This window comes from Heloderma suspectum, chromosome 2 (genome assembly GCF_057233095.1).
Source record: "Heloderma suspectum isolate Gila_16-S chromosome 2, 16-S_ref, whole genome shotgun sequence".
Taxonomy (NCBI): domain Eukaryota; kingdom Metazoa; phylum Chordata; class Lepidosauria; order Squamata; family Helodermatidae; genus Heloderma; species Heloderma suspectum.
The window spans coordinates 222,667,227-222,689,442 of NC_139459.1; the positions used below are offsets into that span (position 1 = coordinate 222,667,227).

A 22,216-nucleotide genomic window follows, 5' to 3' on the forward strand; every position below is an offset into this window, starting at 1 on the left:
GACAATGGGATTTCTGAGTAAGCATGCATAGGCCTGTGCTGTTAAATGTTTTGCAGGATGAAACAATGGTTGATATAATAATAATAATAATAATAATAATAATAATAATAATAATAATAATAATAGCTGGTAGAACAGTAGCCATAAGTGGAATACATGCATTGGCAGGTATGCTATATAGAAAGGACAGGCTAGTATCTTACAGCGCAGTCCCGTACATGCCTACTCAGAAGTAGGTCCCATTGAATTCAATGGGGCTTTCTTCCAGTTAAGTGGGTATAGGATTGCAGCCTTAATAAATTAAATGGTATTGATAGCAGGAATGGAAGAACAGCATTCTATATAAAAATAAATTAAAGTGGATAAAATAGATGCAAAAATAATTAAGTTGTTGCTCAGTCTACAAATCAAAATGGTTTGTTGGATTTGAGGCAGACAAGCAGTAAAGACTCGGTAAGGAAATTAGGCATTGGAAATTACATTGGATCAGACTGAGTCCAACTTGATGTGGAAGGGGATTTGCTGGTCATATATTCAGTTTGAAATAGACAGGTTTTAAAAGCTGAAGGGGTTAATTGGAAAAGTAACTTGAACTGTGGAATTTATGCTATGGAATTCAGAGGAAAGTTGGAATGTTCTTAAAACTGAACTTCCACTAGTGAAAGTTGTGTTCACTATTTCTCTGCTTTCCTTTTCAGTCTGTCTGTGCAGCCATTGCTTTCTTCTACAGCAATTATCTGCTTCTTCAGTGGCAGCTTCTGATTATGGCTGTGGTTGGGTTCTTCGGGACAATTTCGTTCTTCACCGTGGAGTGGGAGGCACCAGCCTTTGTTGCCAAAAGCTCAGATTATAGCAGCATTTGATGACAGTGTTTTCATCAACCTGAGACAATATTCAGATACAAATACACCCACACACATGTATTAAAAAGACTTGATAGCGGAAAAACCAAACACCAACACTTCAAAAAGTTTTGTTCTTTTATCCACCGGTGGGGATGGAAATCACATACTACAATGTTGAATAAGAACCTGGTGACTGGAGCATAGTGGCATGCTTTTTACATTTCCACTTTCGGAGTGCCTGCATCTTAGGTTTATGACCATCTATTTTGGAAATTCTACTATTATCCTTTTTAATTATATTTGTTTTTCATTTTTACTCGTCTATATCTGAAGCCTTGCAAACAGCCTTGACAGAATTTTCCCTGTGCATGAGAATATGCCTGCCCACCCACTCACCCATAAGATGCAATATACTACAACCCAGGTGTATTTCTGGAAGACCAGCTCACTTTGTGGAATTCTGTGTAAATCCACAAAAGGATTCTAGTGCTTTTAAAATGTATTTTCCAGTCCTGTTTTCTCTAATATTTTTACATTACAGTGTGAAATAGCATCAGTTTTTAAAAAGAGAACCTATATATTATGGGATAATAACATAAGGGAATTAAATGCACTTACAGAAGCTATTTTCCTAAATTTATGTGAAGTCTAATCAGAAGCAAAAATGATTAAACTCTAGAGCTCCTGTGGTCCCTATGTCCTTCACTGTATGTTCTGAGACAATTTATATTAGCTTTTCTCAGGATTGTAATGATGTTTGCTGCTATAAGATTGTTTAGGAAATTCACTCTAGAAATCCCCAAAGACTTTGCCATAATGATCACACAAATATTCAAATACCTCAGTGGCCTCAGTAAATTCAACATGACGTGTCAGATTTATGGAAAAGGGGCATGATTAAGGAAAGTGCCATGCTGGATTTTAGCCTCATTTAGGACTCAATCCTAAGCATGTTCAGACAGGAAAAAAATCCTACAGCTCCCAGCAAGCATGGCTGACTGGGGCATGCTGGGAGTTGTAGGACTTCTTTCTGTCTAAACATGCATTGGATTGTGACTTTAACTTTTTGTAACAGCATTTGGGGAAAGCCTCCACCATTGCAACCTATGGAGATTTTTAAAATTCATGCTTAGAATAAGGCTTTAGACTATACATGTACCATTGTCAGGGCCCGAAGGAAGAACGTGACTAAGAGCAATGGCACTGGAGCGTCAGGGCTATTTTAAATATATTTCCTACAAAGTACTTCATGTATAACTGTGCAATCCTATACACGTCTACTTGGAAGTACATCCCATTGATTTCAGTGGGTATTACTTTTAGGAGAGTGTGTGAAAACCATGTGTGACGATGACACGTGTCTGTATTTTTGCATTTACACAATTATATATATTGTACGGTGTTCTTCAACGGATAACAGAAGAAATAATGACATTTGGCTGGTATCCTTAAGTTAGTTGTTCCAGAATAATTCTGTTGATGATGGTGAGATTACTATAGAAGAAATGATTTGAGGCTCACAACCTATTCCAAGGGAGTACTTTCCCAAGAGCATTGTTTAAAGAGTGCAAAGATATTGTTTTCTCTTATCCTCAAAAGGCAATAATGGGTGATGAATGAAAAAACACAAGGAGTAAGAGGCCAGCATCATTGAAATGAATAAGGGTGCAATCCTATGGCCGCCAGTCAGCGGCTAGACAGCCATAGGATAGGTTGGTTCAAATGCCAAATATAGAACAAAATTTAGCTGCCAAGGATATCAAATTTTGCTGTTCAATACCATGCAATCTTAAAAGTACTACTTTTGCCTTTTCCATGCAAGGACTAAATAGTATTGCATATACAGGAAGGCGTGGTCCATAAAGAACTTTTAATCGGATCGCTAGCTCCTAGCTCGAGCTCATTAGCTCAATGAGCTCATTAGTCACTACATTCTAGTGTCCTAATTGCACCTCAGAGGCAAACTTGCAGAGCCTAAAACTTGGTCCACCACAGATTCTTTGCTAAGAGCTAAATTCTGCAACAGACTGTTCCCATTAGGGCTATAAGGCTTAATTAGTTTAGGACATAATCTTATTTGTGTTTAGATGGAAAAAAGTATTTTTCTCTGTCTAAACTTGCATAGGATTGCACCCTTAGTCAATTAAAATGCTTATTCTTTAGAAGTATTGCTCTGTTCAGTTTCATTGAACTCAAGGGGGTTTACTTCTGGGTAGACATGTAAGGGATTGTGCTCTTAAGCTATGCAAACTCGTATGGTTGATCGTCTAATACTTGTTTAATTGAGTGACAGCCATAGTTCACATTTAGCCTATTTACTGTAGCAAGTTGTACTATAGCAGAGCCACCCAATCCCCATTTTGGCCATTTTCACTTCTAGGAGCTACAGAAGGCACAGAAACACGGCCCAGTTGGAGGGGGGAAGAGTTGCCTTAATTAAGGAATACATGGGCTCCATTCTGCATAGCCATGGAACTCATACAGCAAGAGGCTGATGCTTGGCCTTCTCAGTGCAGCAAATGATTGAGGTCAGCTATGAAGGAGCATAAAATGTGCTACTTTGCTGCTGTTTAAAGTTAATCTGCAGCTATGTGATGAGTCCTACAACAATATGTAGGGGGAAATGTATTTTTCGCATCACAAAGTTTACCTTGACTCGCTTATTTTGTGATGCGGAAAAAATGCTCGCCATGTTTGGGAAGATGGTGTTCTTCCCAAGATACTGTTCTTGAAGTTGGGATACCTCAGAAACCTTGCTGATTGCATCATCTTTATTGGTATTTTTTATTTTATTGGATGTTTACACTAATAAGTTTACTGAAGGGAATGCTTCTCCATAAAATGCTTTTTTAAAAAATTGCAGAAGAGGGACAGAGTTTCTTGGTAAAAAAACAAAAGCAAATATAACTTCTTCAACATTCAATACATACCTACATCCCAAATAGCAGGCATGGTGATCCCTGAATGGTATTTGCTACTGGACTAGCCATCATAGCTAAAGATGAAAGCTCAAGAGATGTTCTGCCACTGCTGTAGCAAGGCAGTTTTTATAGGCAGATATCAAGCTGTTAGCTTGTACGCAACAGGGGGATCTGAGTATTGGTCTTTAAAGCACCAGCCTTGTGCTGCTGGGAGGCGGAAGCAAGACAATTCAGACATCTCCAGCTTTGACTCTAGTCTATGTAGAGACAAAGGTGTACAGACCTAAGAGGGCTACTCTCTATCTACTCACCAGTGGTTGGTGAAGAGCAGCAACACTGGCCCACCTGTGAGCAAAATTGTTTCCTTGTAAAAGTTACCCATCTTTGTAAGGACTTATTAATTACCACCACTGTATGTATGAGTTTGGGAGCTAATTTTATTTGCTTTTCTTAGAGCATGGGATTAAAGATTGTCAAAACAAGCATCCCTATTTCCAGAAAAAGTATTCGAGTTTCCCCCAGTTGTTGGTCTGACCCAGAAATGGATGTAGGGGATTTAGGGGTTGGGGGTGCAGGGCAAAAGTAAAGCCAAGGGGCAGGGAACTAAATGAAGCAAAAAGCTCACAAAAATAAAGAATTGGCCCTATCAGTCATTGCATCTCTCAGATGGGAGAGATACAGCTGTCTTTTCTGAGACCACTGAAAAACAAAAACTGTGAAGGAGCACTGTGTCTGCAATTAGTTTGAGGCAGTTAGATATTATTGGCATACATTTTGCAGTGCATTTACCTTGCTGTTCCGATTTATTATTTCCAGTCATAAAAGAAATTTGCAAATTAGCCTTTCTGGTTTTGTTGTCATATTTGTTTTAACATCGATCGCTCAGGGGTGAGCAACTTGTGACTCTCCCAACGTTTCGGCCTACAACTCCTATGATCCCTTACCATTGGCTATGCTAGCTAGGGCTGATGGGAGTTGTAGGCCAAAACATCTGGAGGGCTATAGGTTGGCCATCCCTGCTCTAAAACCTCTTGCTTATTTATGATTAAAGGTATTCTGTTATATGACCCTGCTTGTGAGAGTGTTGAGAAAAGTCTTGATTCATTTCTTTTTGTGATTACAGCCAGCTAAATTAAAGTGAATCACAATAAATATATATTTTGCAAAGGTACTTGGAGGCGTTGGGGTTAAATGGGTGAGATGGATTAGGTGCAAAATTCTTTGTTTTATCTGGGATCACTCTAGAGAATAATTAAGTCAGTCCTGCATTAATAAGCCATTTCAGCAATGGTATATTCCCCCCATATCTGATAATTGTGATGAGTGCCCATATTGTTACACTTCTTGTGAGCCATTTAATAAAATTGGTTTTGTTGGGAAGAATATTAAAAGCTGGTTATGTCACAGACTTTTTTTAAAAACGACAACAACACTTATTTGTAATACTCTATTATTTATTTAAAAGATTTCTAGGCTACTCTTGTAAAGCTATCAGGGCAGCACACAAGCAATGATAACAAAACATCAGTATAAAAATCATGAAGCGTAGAGCAAATCAGCAGGGAAAAAAATCAAAATTAAAAACTGAGTAATACCAGCAGAGCAGGTAAAACCAATTCATATTGTGTGCTGGGATGCTTGGGCAAATTTAGATGTCTTCACCTGGCACCAGAATGCTATCACAGTTGGTGCCAGCTGATCCTCACTGGGGCAACAGTCCATAAATAATGTCATGACTGAACAACAGGCCCTCTGTCCTGTTACCATCCACATAGTTTGAGATGGTCATGTTGGAAATCTGGAGGAGAGCCTCAAGTGACACGCACAGTGTTTATGTATAAATTTTAAAATGTATACCCCACTTTTCATTCTAAAATAAACTGAAAGCAACTCACCAAATGCTCAAAACATAATCAAAACTCCAGATTACTAAAATCAATTCCATGCAATAAAGCCAAGAGCAATAAATAAAACCAGGGAGACAGAACTTTAACCCACACGAAAAGCTTGGTAGGATAAAAAGGTCCTAGCCGCTTGCCTGAAGTGTAACACAGGAAGCCAAACCAGATCTAAGGAGGGAGTTTCATAACTTCTCTGCTGTAAGCGAGAAGGTCATGTTTCTGAAAGTGGTGGGACATATAACAAGGCCTCCAGCGTTGAACACAGCAGATTCATGTGTAATTACAGTTCATCTCTTACTTATGAATGCATAAGATTTTTTAAAAATTCACATCTCTCTGACATCTGAAAGTTCCCCCTGTTGATTCCCTGTTCCACTTAAGAGTTACTGTGTTTTTCCTGACAGAGGCTCTGTGTCTTTAATGGCTGTCTGACCAGCATAAAGCCAGCAGGGGCAATCTTCCCAGCACAGAGGTGCATGTTGAGACAGCCTCCGTCAAGAAAAGGGTAGCAACAACCTACCATATACTGCACATTTCCACTACAGGTGTGTTCACACTATCAAACAGCAGCAGTTTAACTCCAGCAAAAACGGACAGTGCACTTTGACAACCACAATACAAATTCAATGGGGAGTAAACTGTGTGGACAGTAACAGAAATGAAGCACACTGCCCGTTTCAATAGCATAGGTTGTATGAAGCACTCCCAGTAAGTCGGCCACCATTCCAGGTCTGTACAAGCCGGAGGGAGCAACGTTATGGCCCCTAGACATTGTCTGAGTGGCCATAAGATATTGGGGATTCCCCCCTCCAAGATTGGAGACACTGCTTCAGTCTTGGAAGGGGGAGCCAGCGATCCGCCCCCTTGCAGCAGGCATGGAAAGAACCACTCTGGCTGTCTTCCAAGGTCGGATAAACGACCTCAGAGAGAGGGGAAACGGAGTGTTCCTCTCGAGGTGGGGGAGGAGACTGGAGATGCTAGGATACAAGCTGTCCTGAGGCCTCTCCAGGTTCTTTCCCTCCCCCTCCAAAACGCTGTCGTAAAATTGTTCCCAAAGCCCATCTAGCAAAAAATGTATGGTGGAAGGATGGGGTGGCAAAAATGCCTCCACTGCTGCTCCCACCCTGCATTGGATGGTTGGAAGCCTCCGTGTTTGGGGGCTTCCAATCATCAAGGACGCAGTTGGTAGGATTGTGCACTTAGTAACAACCACTCTCCTGTGAGATGGTCTCTAAAGCCATTCCCACCAAATATGCTAACAGGCCAGTTAAGAATGCCCCTATAAATTTGGGATAATTTGTTAAGGTTAGAATTTACTTCAGTTATTGCACTGGCTTCGCTCATACCTAAATATATTCTGATTAGGTTTGATATCCTGGAGCTATGCGGCTCCATACATTTCTTCTTCCTTTTGTTCCATAGTCCACTGAAGAAGAATGATCTGAAGCATTCAGATAAGTCAGAGCCAAAACAGCAAACTGGTCTTGCCAAGTGAGTGTTTGTTAGCTCCGGGTAAGCTTACCCAAAGCTGAGATTGCTTTGGCAGCAGGAGCAGTGCCCTGGCGAAAGACAGCAAATAAGGGTGTGTTTTTTCCTGTTAACAGCAGTGCAAATGTACAAGAAATGAAACAGCTCGCGGTTTAGCAAGTTATTTGAATATACTTTGTGAAACAAACAATTGTGTTTTTTAAAAAGCATTGGGAGAAATGCATGTACCGTAAAATCCTCTGAGGAAAAAAATGTTGACAAAGCAATCTAAATTGACAATCCACTGAATGAACAGCTAGCAATTTACCAAGTTAACGGAACAACGTCTGTGTGTGAGAGAATTATATATATGAGAAATGGTTAGAAAGCAAGTAGTACCTAAAGTAAAAGTTTAAAGTTGTTTTATGGTTTCAGTCTGTTCTGCCCTTTTTAGCTGCTCTTGTTTGTTTTTATGATGCTGTGCATTGTGTATTGTGTTTTTAGCATGATTAACGGTAGTCACGCCTTGTTCGTTGCCCTGATACCATTGGATAAAGGGCAGTCTAAAAATAATTTTAATAAATAAATAAAATGTGTTAACATACTGCTCCCTCACCCTGCTTGCCCACCAAAAAAGCTGCAAATATTCAGGAAAGGCATTGGTATTAATAAAACAATGTTCAGTTCCTGACAGGCCATTAGGTTCAGGGAACAGTGACATATAGGAATGTAGGAAAAAGAAATCTGAGGGAAAGAAAAGCGATGAGTGCTTCTAAAATAAAAGAAATGTAAAAACGTGTAACTATATCAAAAGTTTGTATTATAGACCGAGGGCACCTGATAGGACATTAAGTTAGATTATCAGGGGGTTGGACTCGATGGTCTTGTAGGCCCCTTCCAACCCTATGATTCTGTGAATATACACATAGCTCAAATATAAAAAAAAAGATGCAAAGAAGAGAAGATATCTGTGGATATCTAACAAACAAGCAAGTAAGAACAAAATAGGCAAACTGTGATTCCCTCCCACATGTGTCCCCAGTTGTGAGTATAAAAAGGTTATGAGCAAAGCAGACACCCTCCGGCTGGGACCTGGGCTGGGGACATAACGCCATATCTGGACCATTGTCTCCTAATATCGCTTGTAATTATGCCTTTTTACTGCCCGCCCCATGCTTTCAATGCCCCCAAGCCCTCCACCCTCATCTGCACCCCAGTCCTTGCTGGAAACTATCCCTTTCTGTCACAAAAGTAATGGCTGCAGCATTATGGAAAGCAAAGTTATTTACATAATTTTATAGATGGGCTGGCTTGAATTCATAGCTTCCAGCTGGCATCCACAATCCTTCCTAAGAAGAAGAATGTATTTGGGTCCAGCCTGCCATTTGCCAAGGGAAAAATTTACCACGTGGTGCTGGCAAATTGGGACCTGGGAAGCTGCTCAAAAAGCAATGACGGCCAAGAGCAACTGAATTTATCTTATGCTCAGACGGTTTTCTCTGCACTGTCCATTCAGATTTTAAAACATTTTCCTATTAGCATGTTTGTTCAATAACATTTCAAATGTTGTTCTTTGAAACTTGGAGTCTTTTTATTTTGGCTTACCCCATGTTTAATAGCCGACTCTCACACTGCAAATGTAGATACCTGAGACGCAGGCCCAATCTACATGGCTGATTTAGTGCAGAGCGAGAGCACATCAGGGTTGTTCATGACAGATGACATGTTGCCAATCTGCAGCCACCGCCCAGCTTCCCTCTGGAAAAGGCCCATTTTCAGAAAGTCCTTTTAGGGTGTCTTTTTTCCTTTAACACGGCTCCACAGCAATGTGCCCCGTCCCCCCACATTAAATCCTGGACATGCCTCTGTGACCTGGCAGTGACTTGGCCAAGGGGTGGGACCACCCCTTTTTACCCCCATTCCCTCTTTTTCCCATTCTCAGTAGGGTACTTTTAGACACAGGCTTTCTTCCTACTTAGCACTACTTTGCACTGTTTCATTCTTTCCCTATATTGCAGTAGTGCTATTTTCCCATTCACAATACGTAGCCCAGTGCAGTAGCCGCTTTACCCATTCACAGTATGCAGCCTGTTTTCCCATTCATAATAGGGCTGTCGTGCTGTTTCAAGCATTCACAATAGCACAGTAGCTGCTTCACCCATTCAGATTATGTAGCCTGTTTTCCCCATTGACAATAGCACTGTTTCAAGCATTCACAATACACAGTAGCTGCTTTACCCATTCACAGTATGTAGTCTGTTTTTCTCATTCATAATAACACAGTAGTGCTGTTTCAAGGTTTCACGATAGCACAGTAGCTGCTTTACCCATTCAGATTATGTAGCCTGTTTTTCTCATTCACAGTAGCGCAGCCTCTTTTAATCTTTCATAATATCCCAATGGTGGATGAGAGGGGAGAGGTGTGGGGTAAACTACTAGAGCTTAATTAAGTGCTTCCGGTAAGCTTCTCTGAGCAGGGGAGTGTGGACAGGGGTGGAGGGCAAGCCTCTCTCATTTGCTGAGCAGCACCTGCAGGGCTGATAACATTCAGTTCTACTCTGCCCACTCAATCCCGAAGTATGAGGGGTTTCAAGTGCTGTGTGACCCATGAAAGTGGGTTTTTATGTACTGTATACTCCACTTTTCTTGCTTCATGTGCTCCTGATGGACCAAAGCGATTTCATGAAAATCCAGCTATAGCCAGAAAGTGCTTCTCATTCCATTTCCATGTAGATTGGGCCCCAGAGAGTTTAAAGTCTGGTTTGGTGGAGACAGCCAGAGGAAAAAAAGATTTCCACCTCGTGGCAGCAGAAAGGGCTGGAATGGAAAGGAAAAAAGGTGTGTGGACACATTATTTTGCCTGTTTCCCCTTCCACTCACAGTGACGGGGCATTGCCGATCCATGCCAGGGTGTTCAAGTGCACATGATATAAATCATATGGAAAGAAAGCAGGAGCATGGTGGGTGGCTCCGCCCTCTCTGTCACGTCCATGTTGACCCAGTTTGCATGACATGCTGGGTTCATTGGGGGTTATTTATTTATTACATTTCTATACCAACCAATAGCCAAAGCTCCATTATGATTTAACCCCCAATGAGCCACAGCGCATGCTGAGTGACATTTTGAATACGTATAACCCTTGGTTTGTTGTAGGACTATGTGACAGTTTTTAACCCTCACATAACCCTCTCTAGCTTGGTTCTGATTTTCCAGGTTTTTAAAGGGGAGCCTACACAAGCACAGTCCCATTCTCCTTCCTTGTGAGATTTGCACTGTGTGTGCTTGAATGCTCTAAGAGGGCTACAGTCTGCCTGATGCCTGGTTTCTTTAGACAACCCCCTCTCTGTCCCAACTCTCTGTAGAGTCAACTTCATCAATATTCTTTAAGCTCACAGGTTCTTGTTGGGCAATTTTTGGTTTAATTTAATTTTTTTAAAAATCACAAACAGATGTACTTCTGATTTCCCAGGGTGTTCTTTGAGTATGTAGAAGCAGCAATCCTATTTTTGGGTGGCCCATTTTGTTTCCAAACTCAACCATCTTAGCTCACTACTCGAGGAAAAGATGGATGTGTCCTTTTGCTGCCACAGAATGTTGAAAGGGGCAGGGAGAATCTCTGAATTTTGATCTAAACACTCTAATGATGAGGCCTGGCTGGGTCCTTTGTGGCACTTGTGAAACTCAAAGATCTGAGCTGATAGATTTGACACTGGGGGGCTGTTAAAAGACATTGGGTGTAAATGGTACCATCTAGAAAGGTCTGGATGTAGGATTGCTGTTCTGTCCATTTTTTCCTAATAAGTGGCCATGTTGAATCTTTTTCATACTCAGATTTCTTGACATTTTGAATCTCATTATTCAAAGTAAATGAGTTTCTCCTTGGAAAAGAAGGAGAAGATAAATGGGAAGCAGGGTTGGTTTGTTCTGTTCCTCCAAAGGGCATTTGGTCTTCAGTATTATCTCTTAGAATGGGGAATAAATAGAAAGGAGCTTAGTGCTTTAAATAAGAAATCATTCATGCTGTCATATTAAAAGGAAATTGCCATTTATGAAGGTCATTTGTTGAAATTAACTTCAATTAGAACACCATAGTTTATGCAATGATTTCTACCCACTGGCAGATGCATTTGTCTTGCAGCAATAGCTACTCTGAGTGGGTTTCTGGCTTCTTTTTAATAATTTTAATTGTTTCTGTTTATTATAAGTGACCTAACATGATAGCAAAAGATCTGTGTCACCCTTCACAAATGGTTTTATGCCACTAATCCTCTTTTTTTTTTTTTAACATTGTTTGTGACCTTTGAGTTGGCCTAATAAAGGTATTGCACTCATACGGATTTTGGCATTTTTCTTATGGCCAACACAGCTACCTTTGCTTTACTGATGAATCACTTGGTCTTCACATGATAGCAATAGCAAGGTGGGATCATCCAATTGGGATTTCAATGTGAGAACTACACCTAGGCTTCCCTCTTCCTCCTGGCAATGAGGACTGCAGTGGAATATTTATTCCACACATACATGGTGGCTGCTATGTTTCTTGGAGGTCCAGTACTTATCCTGCGCTCATGCTATTCCTATAGGCAGGACTCTACAAGTAACAAGTCCACTTCAAGAATGTTGGGAATCATGGATTATTATGCCAATGTTCAAGCCAATGGTCCATCTAGTGAAGTACTGTAGACACTACAGTGAATGATCTTGGCTACCAAGAAAGAGTTTTCTCAGCTCTCCTTCCTCAGGTGCTTCTACACAAGGCTTTTATTATATAATTGCACTGAATTCACAGAATTTTATGGGAGGTCCAGACATTGTGGTCTTCAGTTTGTAGCTCTGTCATGTTTTCTTTGGTCTTCTGTCTTTTTTCTTACCAGAAAAAAAATCTGTTAATTTAAGGAAGAAAAGATTGTAGCTTTTGATTGCTAGCAATAGGAGCCCTGTGCTTGGAAGCACCCTTGGAGGTGGTAGCCTAGAGCTTCAGGCAACCCATCATTTTGTTGTTCAGTCGTTAAGTCGTGTCCGACTCTTCGTGACCCCATGGACCATAGTGCGCCAGGCCTTCCTGTCCGCCCATTTGCTAAATGAAAGGTGAGGACAGCTATCAAAGTGGCCCATTGACCTTGGGTGCTTCCAAATGAGGGTATTATTGTGCAATTGCCCTGCCTCATTCACAGATTTTTCCATCTTCCACTTGTAATAGTGCATGGTTTTCTCACCACTTCTGCCTTTTTTCTTGCCAGAAAAAAATAAGTTAAGAAGGAAAAGATGGAATAACTGTACAATGTGTTATGATTATTAGTGCGCTGCCCCCCATCTGGAAGCCCCCCTTGTCAAAGAAAGCTACAAAATGGCAACGGTAGGCAGGAGCCTTGGTACCCAGACACCTCTAATAGATGAGGTCACATAATCTGGAGGAGTAAGCCACAAACAAAAACAGATGACAAGAGCAGATGACGACAAATCACTTCAACAGGGTTGTATTATTAGATGAATTATGTGAAGATTGTGGAGCAGTTTGCAAACAAAGCTACATCAGCTTCCTACAATTTTCCACAGAGCACAAAGAGACACAGAATCCCAGGAAAAAGCTGATGGGGCCTTTTCCCTTCGCTATATAGCCACAATGACTCCTATCGGCTATATGAATGAGCAGAGAGTCAGAAATAACTTCTGAACAAGGAATGCACTTAGTCTAAACCAGATTAGATAGTTCAAGCAAATGAGTCTTGCCACACTCTACAGAGAAATTTAGAAAAATAATAGCATGCTCCTGAGAAACAATCACCTCCAACACAAGGCACAACTTGCATGTTTTCTGCTCCAGACACTGATCTGAACCCAAGCATTTGAAATATTCAGTGCAAGGGTGCAGAATGAGTTCTGGCTAAAATCCTAGATGGTTTGTGTAAGAGATGTTGCTAATAAGGGTTGGTAGGCCGTGTCCTCATTGAATATTAGTGTCATAGTGTTCAGTGGTTCCTTTTTATCCCAACAGGTGTGAGGTAAATAATTATTATATGATTACCTTTCTCCAGTAACATTCAGTACTGGGTCAGCAAAGGCTGCGAGTGGCATAACTATCCACTTACAATGTTTCATTCTCAGCATTTGGACATCCTTAAAGGTATTGCTTGAATCATATCAAGAAATTGCTATTACATGCAAATTATCCTTGAATGGGACAATTATTCCCCCACACACATTTTGTTGTTATCCATGTATAATGCAACCCCTCGCTATTTCCCATGCCAGTGAGTTCTGTAGGCCAGTTGTGTGCTCTTTGAAATGAAGATCATTCCATTGGTTCAGCTGTGGTTTCAGTCCCTTTAACTTACATCAAGGGTGCAGAACCTCAGGCCCAGGCGGCCAAATCCAGCCTGCTTGTGGTCCTAATCCAGCCTTCCAGGGTTGCCCAAAGGGCCACACCCCTTTCCCCCACCCCCACACACTTTCCCCCAACCATCAATCATTTGGTGGCTTCCCAGTTTTTGTGCAGTTTCCCCCCCCATTCTAAATGATTGCAGTGCCTCTCCTAAGGCTTCATTTACTGGCAGTCAGAGCTTCAAGCTAAAATATGCTGGCATATATGGTGTTTTGGCTCAGCCCCTTTCCCCATTGACTCCACCCCTTTTCCATTCAGGCCCGCCTACCACTGGAATGTGGTCCCCCACGAGCTTCTCTGAAATGGAATTTGGCCCTCGGGCTGAAAGAGGTTCTGCACCCCTGATTTATGCATCACACAGATATGTAAACTGTTGGTCCCTAGTGCCGTTTTTCAAATGTCTGATAATCTTATAAACGCGATCACATCTCTTCCCTCTCCATTATTTCCAATCTGTCTCTTTGGCAAGCTGAAGGGCGCTTATCAGAAATAGACTGAATACTTTTAAGAGGTTGAGAAGCAAGATCTCCTTTCTGAAAGGGATTGTAATCTCTAGGGCTCTTTTAAGTCTTTTGTCATCTCTTTCACACAGATGTTGAAATAAGGGGGAAATAGCTGTGGATTTTTTTTAAAAAAGTATTTCTTCATGTTTGCTAAGAGCTGCAGGCATTGAACTAATATGCACGCACACACAAATTTTCCTTAACAAGTGTTGTATAGGCAAAAGGAATGACTGTAGAATCAGCAGGCCTCAAACACAACTGTTCTTTAATTCAGCACATGCAGTAGTGAACACTTTGCAGAACCTGCATCCACTGTTGCTACTCCCAGCTCTACAGCATCTGCCAAGGTTCAAAACAATAACTAAGCCACACTACCCCCCCCCCCGATACATAACACAAGAAAATAGTAGGAAACAGCTAAATTCTATCACAAGTCCTCAGCCCCAATTTAATGAATACAGCACAGGGATTACCCTTCACCCTAGCATGTCAGTTCCTTCCACTCAAAACCTAACAAACCCAGGCACTTTGCTGCTATGGTGGGACCCTGATTACTCTTGAGTTCTCATCTGTATTCTGAAACATCTACCTGAGTGCAAACTTGACACTCACCTCTTCGCTTGTTAGATCATGATCAGCGTAGAACATACCAGTGAGAAAAGAGTTTGCTGTAGTTGACTGAGTTTTGCGGTGATGGTGTTGTTTTTGTTGATGGGCAACAAAACACAATGTCCAGAGCTAAAATAAAAATGACTTCTTACTTTAGTGGTTACAAGCCTGCAGTCCTCTGGCCTCATAAGACTTGCCTACATTTCATGGGATTAATGTTATATTATCAATTTTAGGGTGGCAGCTTTTACTTTCTGCTGGGTTGTTTGCCAGCTCTTTCCCTACACAGGGTTCTGCTATATTTTAAGAGAAGAGAAGCATTTGCCCCCCAGCTGGCTGATTTTGTCTTATCCCTTCTAGGGTGCTGCTCTGCTATATGTTTGCCTTCCGCTGTGCTGTGCAAGAGCCAAGAGAGAACAGAATCAATAGAGCACAGCCACACTATGGTCAAGCAGCGGCAAACAGGGGAACCTATTAAGCATGCACAAAGTGCCTTCATGTCATGGAGATCAGAAGGTAAACACTGTGCAAATGATTGCGAAGTAAATATACTGCATGGCGGCAGACAATCATAGGTGTGGGAATACCATCTTCTGCTATGTCAAGGGTTGAAGACAGGTGTCCAAAACATCTGGAAAGCATCAGGTTGGGGAAGACTGGATTAGGGGATGTCAGGAGGTTCACCCAGACTAGTGGCAGCCTATCAATAATTCTTTTTGGGGGAACCCTTGAAAGAAAGGGTCTATCACTTCAAGTGCTGAGCAGGGCAGAGCTACAAAGCTAGGATGGGCATGCGTCCTACTTTACAGGGGACAGTCCTTTATAGGAAGGCATCTTATTTGAAGAGTTGTCCAATTCGAGTCCAGTTTAGAGATAAAGCATCATAAGAAGGGAGTGCAGAGGCTTTGCTGTTGCCCATCAGAAGTCAGCACCTGGACAGGAAATTGAGTAGGTGCACAGGTCATCTAGTCATGGTCTTCACCCGTACGGTGTGACATACTGTATTTCTCTCCACCCCCTTTTTTAGAGTTTATGAGTCAGAAAAAACAATTTGGATGTCAATAAATATAAGACACATTAAGGAACGGTGAGTTTTAAAGATTAGGAATAGTATCCAATGTTGCCATTGTGCCTTCGCTTATTATGTTGCACCTGCAGGACCTAACTGCTGGTGAAACAGGAAGCTGGTACTTCCAAAAGCAACCAGAAATTCATTTAGTATTTTGTTTTATTTATTACATGTTTATACTGCCCAATAGCTGAAGCTCTCTGGGCGGTTCACAACAATAACCTGCTCATTTCTGGAATGGCACAGACCAGTGGAGCTATCAGAAGGGAGCTTTGCCAACCTGTCCCATCCTGGAATTTAGCGTTTTTGGCTCATTTCTGGGGTTGCTCGAGGAAGCACTAGCTTCCCACAATTCATTTCCTCTTTTGTCCTCTTGCTTGGTGATGCATTTCCTCTTCTTTCATAAGTGGCCACTCTATACAAAGCTGATCAGCCAATGAGCAATCTGCTCATCAAGAATGTTGCAGCAAATCAGCCACCACTGACCAATAGGGCTGACAATTTTTTAAAATGGCTCCTGTTCCTGTGCCTTTAACAGCTCCATGACAATAAGAAATTCAGCAGCTGAAGCTTTTTTCCCACAAGGCAATTTCCTTGTGCCAGGAAAAAGCTACAGCGGCCAGCTCCTGCTGGCTTCTGCCCTCTGTACCTTTCTCTTCCAGCAGAAGAAGCTTTCCCCTGCTTTAAATCTAAAAAAGCCTTTGCAGGTTACTGCTGCATTGTCTCCTATTTTAGTTCATTGAGGTGACAAATTGTTCCTTTCTTTGCCCGTGTTGTTATTGTTTTGTAATTTAAATACTGCATTGTTTTATTAGGGATTTTCCTTAATAATTGTATATCACTAAATTGGGTTGGGAAAGTGATTCAAACCTTTTATAAATAAAATAATCACCTTTATAAAGACCTAAGGGGAGGGGAACCCCAAAAACAGACTAATGAATCAGTGGACAAAGGATGCTGACTATTGTGGGTGGGGGGGACAGAAAATTGGCGGAGGGGGAGAGGAATGGAATAATGGAGTATCCTTGAAGAGGGCATGGCTGGCTGGCTGGCTGGCTGGCTGGCTCCCTGAAAGGAGCACTCCATGCTGCAACATTTTGTTACAGGTCTCACTTGTAAAATAAAACATTCTAAGACAGGGGGTAGGGACAGGGGTGTTCTAAAAGTCACAGTTCTGCTTACTAGCGGAAGTATATATATAAAAAAAGGGTCATGCATTTAATGATTAGACTGTACATAAGCTGCGCAATATTTCTGAGCTCGGTAACTAATATTGGGTGTGTGCGCGTGCTCAGTGCACTCTTTGGCTATTGGGAGGTACAGAACAGAATTGCTGGACTGATCCATCACACTCCTCACTGACATCTTTACTGCAGAGGGACTGCAACTCAGTGGTAGAGTACATGCTCTGCATTTAGAAAGACACAGGTTCAGTCCCTGGCATCTCCAGTTAAAAAGGGATCAGGTCACATGGAATGGGAAAGACCTCTGCTGGAACCCTGGAGAGCCACCGTCAGTCAAAGTACACCCAGCTGGTCTGGGTGGACAAATACCGTGGCTTAGTATCGTGCAGCTTCCCGTGTTCGGTGTGACTGGCCCTGCAGGAGCGGATGTCTGAGGTTTCATTTCATGCCCACATACAAATTTAGATTTAAGTGATTTCAAGGCAATGAGATAGACCCTGAACTGCCTGAATGGAGAAAATGAACCAACAGCCAGCAGTGGTGCAATGGCAGGATGATATATGGGGCAGCATGGCAGATGGAGATCTGCTGTCTAGAGGACCCATCTGAAAACCAAGGAACCAGGTGCTATGAGGCAGACGTTAGTGGACTTGCCTGACAAGGCTGCTGGAGTGATGCAAGTAACTGGACGAGCCTCCCCCAATCTGGTGCCTTTCAGATGTGCTGGGCTGCAACTCCCATAATTCCCAATCGCCATGCTGGCTGAGAATGACGGGAGTGCAGTGCAACACACCAGAAAGTGCCAGGTTGGGGAAGGGTGAACTGGAGCTAGCATTACAATGGGTTGAAATTGCTCTTCCCAGAAATCCAACATGACACATCTTTTTTTTTTCCCCCTTCTGTTTTAGCTTGCTCTTTGGTTTACCCCTGGGAATGCCAATGAGCAAGCTAGAGTTGCTCTGGTTTACTGGAAGATTGTTTGTGTATGTATGATGGAAATCAGTTAACTTTACACTGCTGCTATTTAATATTTGCTTGAAGAGGCAATGCCCTTACAGTGACCATTGAGAGAAACAAGTGTCACTATGGTTGCTTGGAATCTGCAGTCACAGAATTCCAGTAGCAGAATATGCCATCGATGAATATGACCTCTCTGTTTTTCTTTTCAAATATCTGTTCTACATGATATTTTCTTTTCAAATATCTGCTTAAAATGTTTAAACTTCTTTTAGGGTGCAATCCTCTGCATGTTTAGACAGAAAAAAGTCCTACAACTCTCAGCATTCCCCTGCCACCTATCCTAGCTGGGGAATGCTGGGAGTTGTAGGCCTTTTTTTCTGTCTAAACATGCAGAGGATTGCACTCTTAATATCTGAATGTATTGTAAACTGGCTAATTTAAGCCTCACTGATTTCAATGTTCTACTCAAAGTATGATTAAGTCTGGATCCAACCCTCGCTTTTGTTTTACAACAGCAGATGGCACTCTTTCACATAATTATCTTGATCCATTGTCGCAATCTGATATTGAACATTAAAGGAATTTTTTTTAAAAGAAATGATATGGTTTTAGCTGGGTAGAAGTATGTTGTTTGTGAATGTTAAGACAAGATACAAAAATGGAAAAGAGTAATTCTCAGCTGAATATGCACATTCCAGGCACTTGATTTAGATAAAGCCAGGGGAATTGCAAAACCCAATTTAATGCTATTTGTGCAAATGGCCTCAGTCTTTGAGACACACTCTTGGTATGTATCTTTTAGTGTTCTGGAGCGTGCTTTATGGGCCATAAGTAAGCTGATCTCTGTTCAGGGAAAATACATGATAAATTCTTTTTAAAGGAAATTCTATAGGCAGATCTGTTTTCTAGACATGAGTTCCAGTCCCAGATCTTTGTAGGAAGCGTTAGGCCACTGTTTCCAGATTATTATATGTTGGTGAATATTCATGGAATATCCACATCCTGAGAGAGCAAACTTTGACTGAGTTCACATAATCACGGCAGGGGAAATAAGCCATGGTAGTTTATTTTCCCTGCCGCTTATTTCCCATGGGCTGTTGTAGGATTCTGACTGAGGTGGCTTGTTAATCATGGCAACAAGCCACCCTTGCCAGGTTCACATGACACTGCAAGCTGTGTCAGCACAGGTAATTATGCAAATTCCCCCATCATGTGACCAGCAGGGTTATTTTTCCCCACCATAGATGTGCGATCTGGCCCACTTATTTAAGCCATGATGGTTTGTGGTGTGTGCCGTGGCCGTTCTACATATTCAACCCCTGGCAGGGGGCTGCCATGGTTTGTCATCCAAACCTGAGCAGCAGGGGTTGTTTGAGGGTTAAACAACCCTCCAATAACCCTACAACAGACTTAACCCTCAAGCAGCCTCTGCCACCCGGGTTTGGACAACATGAGAAGTCATGTCTAGGGCTTAAGTAGGCAACCTGGCTCCTGTGGGTGCCACAGCTTGTTGTGGTTTAAAGAAGCCATGGTGGGCTGCAGCGATCATGTGAACCAGGTCACTGTGTCTCTTTCTGCTCTGTGTGTGCCCCCTATAGTGGAATGCTCTCCCCACTGAGGTCTGCCTGGCACTAACATTGTTATCCTTTTGGTGCCAGGTTAAGACTTTCCTTTGTTTCCAGGCATTTGACAACATATGATAAGGTTTTAACTGGTCCTGGGGTCGTTATGGTTAAGTGTTTTACATTGTTTTATTTTGTAGGTTTTTATATTATGTTATATATTGTATTTTAAAATCTTTTGTGCACTGTCCAGCGAGCTTTGACTACCAGTGATATAGGAATATAGATGATGATGCCAATTTTTGAATGACAGGGAACACAGCGGATATGTATAAGTACACAGCAGAGCTTGTCAGAGCTGAGTTCCATCACAGTGTATCTTTGTGTATCTTTGGAGCTTCATCCAATGATTATTTTCACAGCCCCCATCCCCCTTGGTTCCCCAGAGAAGGCCCACTCCCTTCTTTCCTGCATCTGGACCTCCCTAGGAGGAGGCACCTGGTGGAGGGCCTCGGATGATGCTCGAGGTGTACAAGTAGGTTCCTGCCCTTAGAGCTCCTGCTCCCAGTTATTAAGCTTGAGGAGAGGCGTTTCAACCTTTTGGAACGTGGGGGAAATGTGCAGAAGCTGGAAAGCCACCAAATGACTGGCCATCAGGGGAGAGGTGGTGGAGGCGGAGCCAGGGGACGGGGACATGGCCTTCTGGGGAGTCCCAGAAGGTGAGGTTGGAAAGCCAGGTGGGCCAGATTTATTTATTTAGGGTATATACCACCCAACTGGGGTAGTTTACGATACTTTGGCCCATGGGCTTGAGGCTCAACACCCCTGCCATACTGTAACAGAGCCTAAGTGAGTATAACTGCAGTCACATGTTCTTCACATTTCTCTCCCCTTCCTTATTCTCTCCCTTGGGTCAATTTCCAGCTTGTAAGCCACTTGGGGCAGGGACCTGACCTCTCAAAATCAAATAGTCTTTATTACGGTCATTTAGACCCATTCAAAACCTGACCTCTCATTCTTGGTACCGTGACATGAACATAGTCTGTCTGTCTAATCTGTCACATCACACATGCATCTGTATGTGTTCGATCCAGACATAGTCAAACATAGGGCAGACCCATTGAAATCAATGGGGCAAGTAAGTCATGACTAACATAAGCCCCATTGATTTCAATTGGTTTACTCTTAGCATGATTCAGTTTGGATACAACCCATTTCTATATTTGTGTGGGTTGTAGAAATCCTGCCAGATGAACTAATCATGCTTTACCACATGATCAGCTTTGTTTGTAGCTCTCCCTCAAGCTGTGGAAGGGTGTGACCTGTATTTAAAGCAATTACTAATGCATAAAAATGAGTGGCTTTTCTAAAAAGAAAGGTAGTGGAGGAGAGGTGACAAACAAAGCTCAGACTGTTTGCCTACAAAGCTTCTAAGGTAGCAGCTGGTAGTAATAATATAAGAAATCACTGATAATCAAATAGCCACATGTAATTCAATTATCTTTCCTTCTTTCAGTGTGGTAGATGTTAATCAGCTCTCCTCATACAGCAGGGAAGGCCTCCTCCTTGCCACAGATCTCATTTGAAAGGCATGAAAGAGAATGCTGTGTGCCGCAAAGGATTAAACCCAGTTTCAAAAGTTGACAAGTTTATACAGCTTTTTTTTTACAGGATTAGTTTGAATTGTGTCAAAAATAAAAGGGAGCCAGGATCTGCTGATAAATCACAATCACATGAAATTCTGATGAGGCAACCAGAAATGAATGGCTTATGAAGACGCAATGGCTTAAGAAAGAATAGAGATGAAGAGATGATATATATTCCACCCTCACCCTTCCACCCCTCAGAGGCAAGAACCTTTGGTACTGTAAAGTGTAATTGAAATTCATCAAGTAATGCTTTCCTCTAAACAACAACAGAAATTAAGATGATGGTGATACTCATCATCTCCCCAAGAGTGGGCCTGCTCATTTGTCTTATTTCAACTTCTTTCTGTAAGTTAGGAACTTCATGGCCTGATGTTGTAATCTTCCTTAACAATCGCCCTGGGCCTGTGTAGGACCGGGGTAGGGAACCTCAGGCCCTGGCCATCCCGTGGTCCCAGTCCAGTTCTCCAGAGTTCTCCAGATGGCCATGCCTTCTTTCCCCTTGTGAAGGTTTGAGGCCTACAGAGGCAATGGGGGAAATGGTCAGGCTTAGAGGCTTGAAGTTTTCTGTTGGGAGGGGGTAACCCAGAGAGGAGTAGTTTCATTTCTCCGCTTAAGTTTCATTTCTTCAGGTTTGAAGCAGTACTTTCGGTTTTGAGGGAGGAGGGTATATAAAGAGAGCCAGTAAGAGCATAGACAGCCGGAGCCTGAAGTGAGAGTGGTTTCTGAAGAGTGACCAGGAAGAAGCAGCTTAGAAAAGTCTAAGGACAGCTAGGATAAAGGAACTTGTGTTTTGCAACTTTTATTTTCTTGTAATGCCTTTTGTATCACTCAGCTCTACTGTGTAAATACCTTTAGTTGTAATTTGTTTGCTTTAAATCTACTTGTAAACTGCTGTGGTTAAACCCTGTGTCTAGAGTGTCAGCACCCCACATCTACAACCTAAACCCCATATTATTGGGAAAGAGGGGATTCAAAGAAGGAAGGTGAGACTCTTAAGGAGGCAAGAGATCCTTAAGGAGTTGCTAAGGTGTCCAGGTCATAAGTGGAACCTTGACACCCCCAACCACTGAATGTTTGGTGTTTTCCGGGCGTTTGTGCAGTTTTCCCCTATTCTAAAAGGTTGGAATGCTTTCCCTGAGGCTTAGTTACTGGCAGTGAGAGCT

At 42.1% G+C, this 22,216-nt stretch overlaps 1 protein-coding gene across 3 annotated transcripts in view; it reads left to right on the top strand.

Annotated features, from left to right (window-relative positions):
• MFSD11 (major facilitator superfamily domain containing 11) overlaps window positions 1-15,145 on the top strand; it is a 36,838-nt gene extending 21,693 nt beyond the window's left edge. The window contains exon 14 of one of the 3 annotated variants that reach the window (XM_084838203.1): window positions 14,990-15,145. In XM_084838203.1, the coding sequence (XP_084694329.1) occupies window positions 14,990-15,058 (69 nt within the window). In that variant the 3' untranslated portion in view covers window positions 15,059-15,145. Of the gene's footprint in view, window positions 1-698; window positions 5,329-14,989 lie in introns of those variants that run through there. The other 2 variants (XM_084838202.1, XM_084838206.1) reach the window with 2 other exon arrangements.
• Window positions 15,146-22,216: the final 7,071 nt, after the last annotated feature.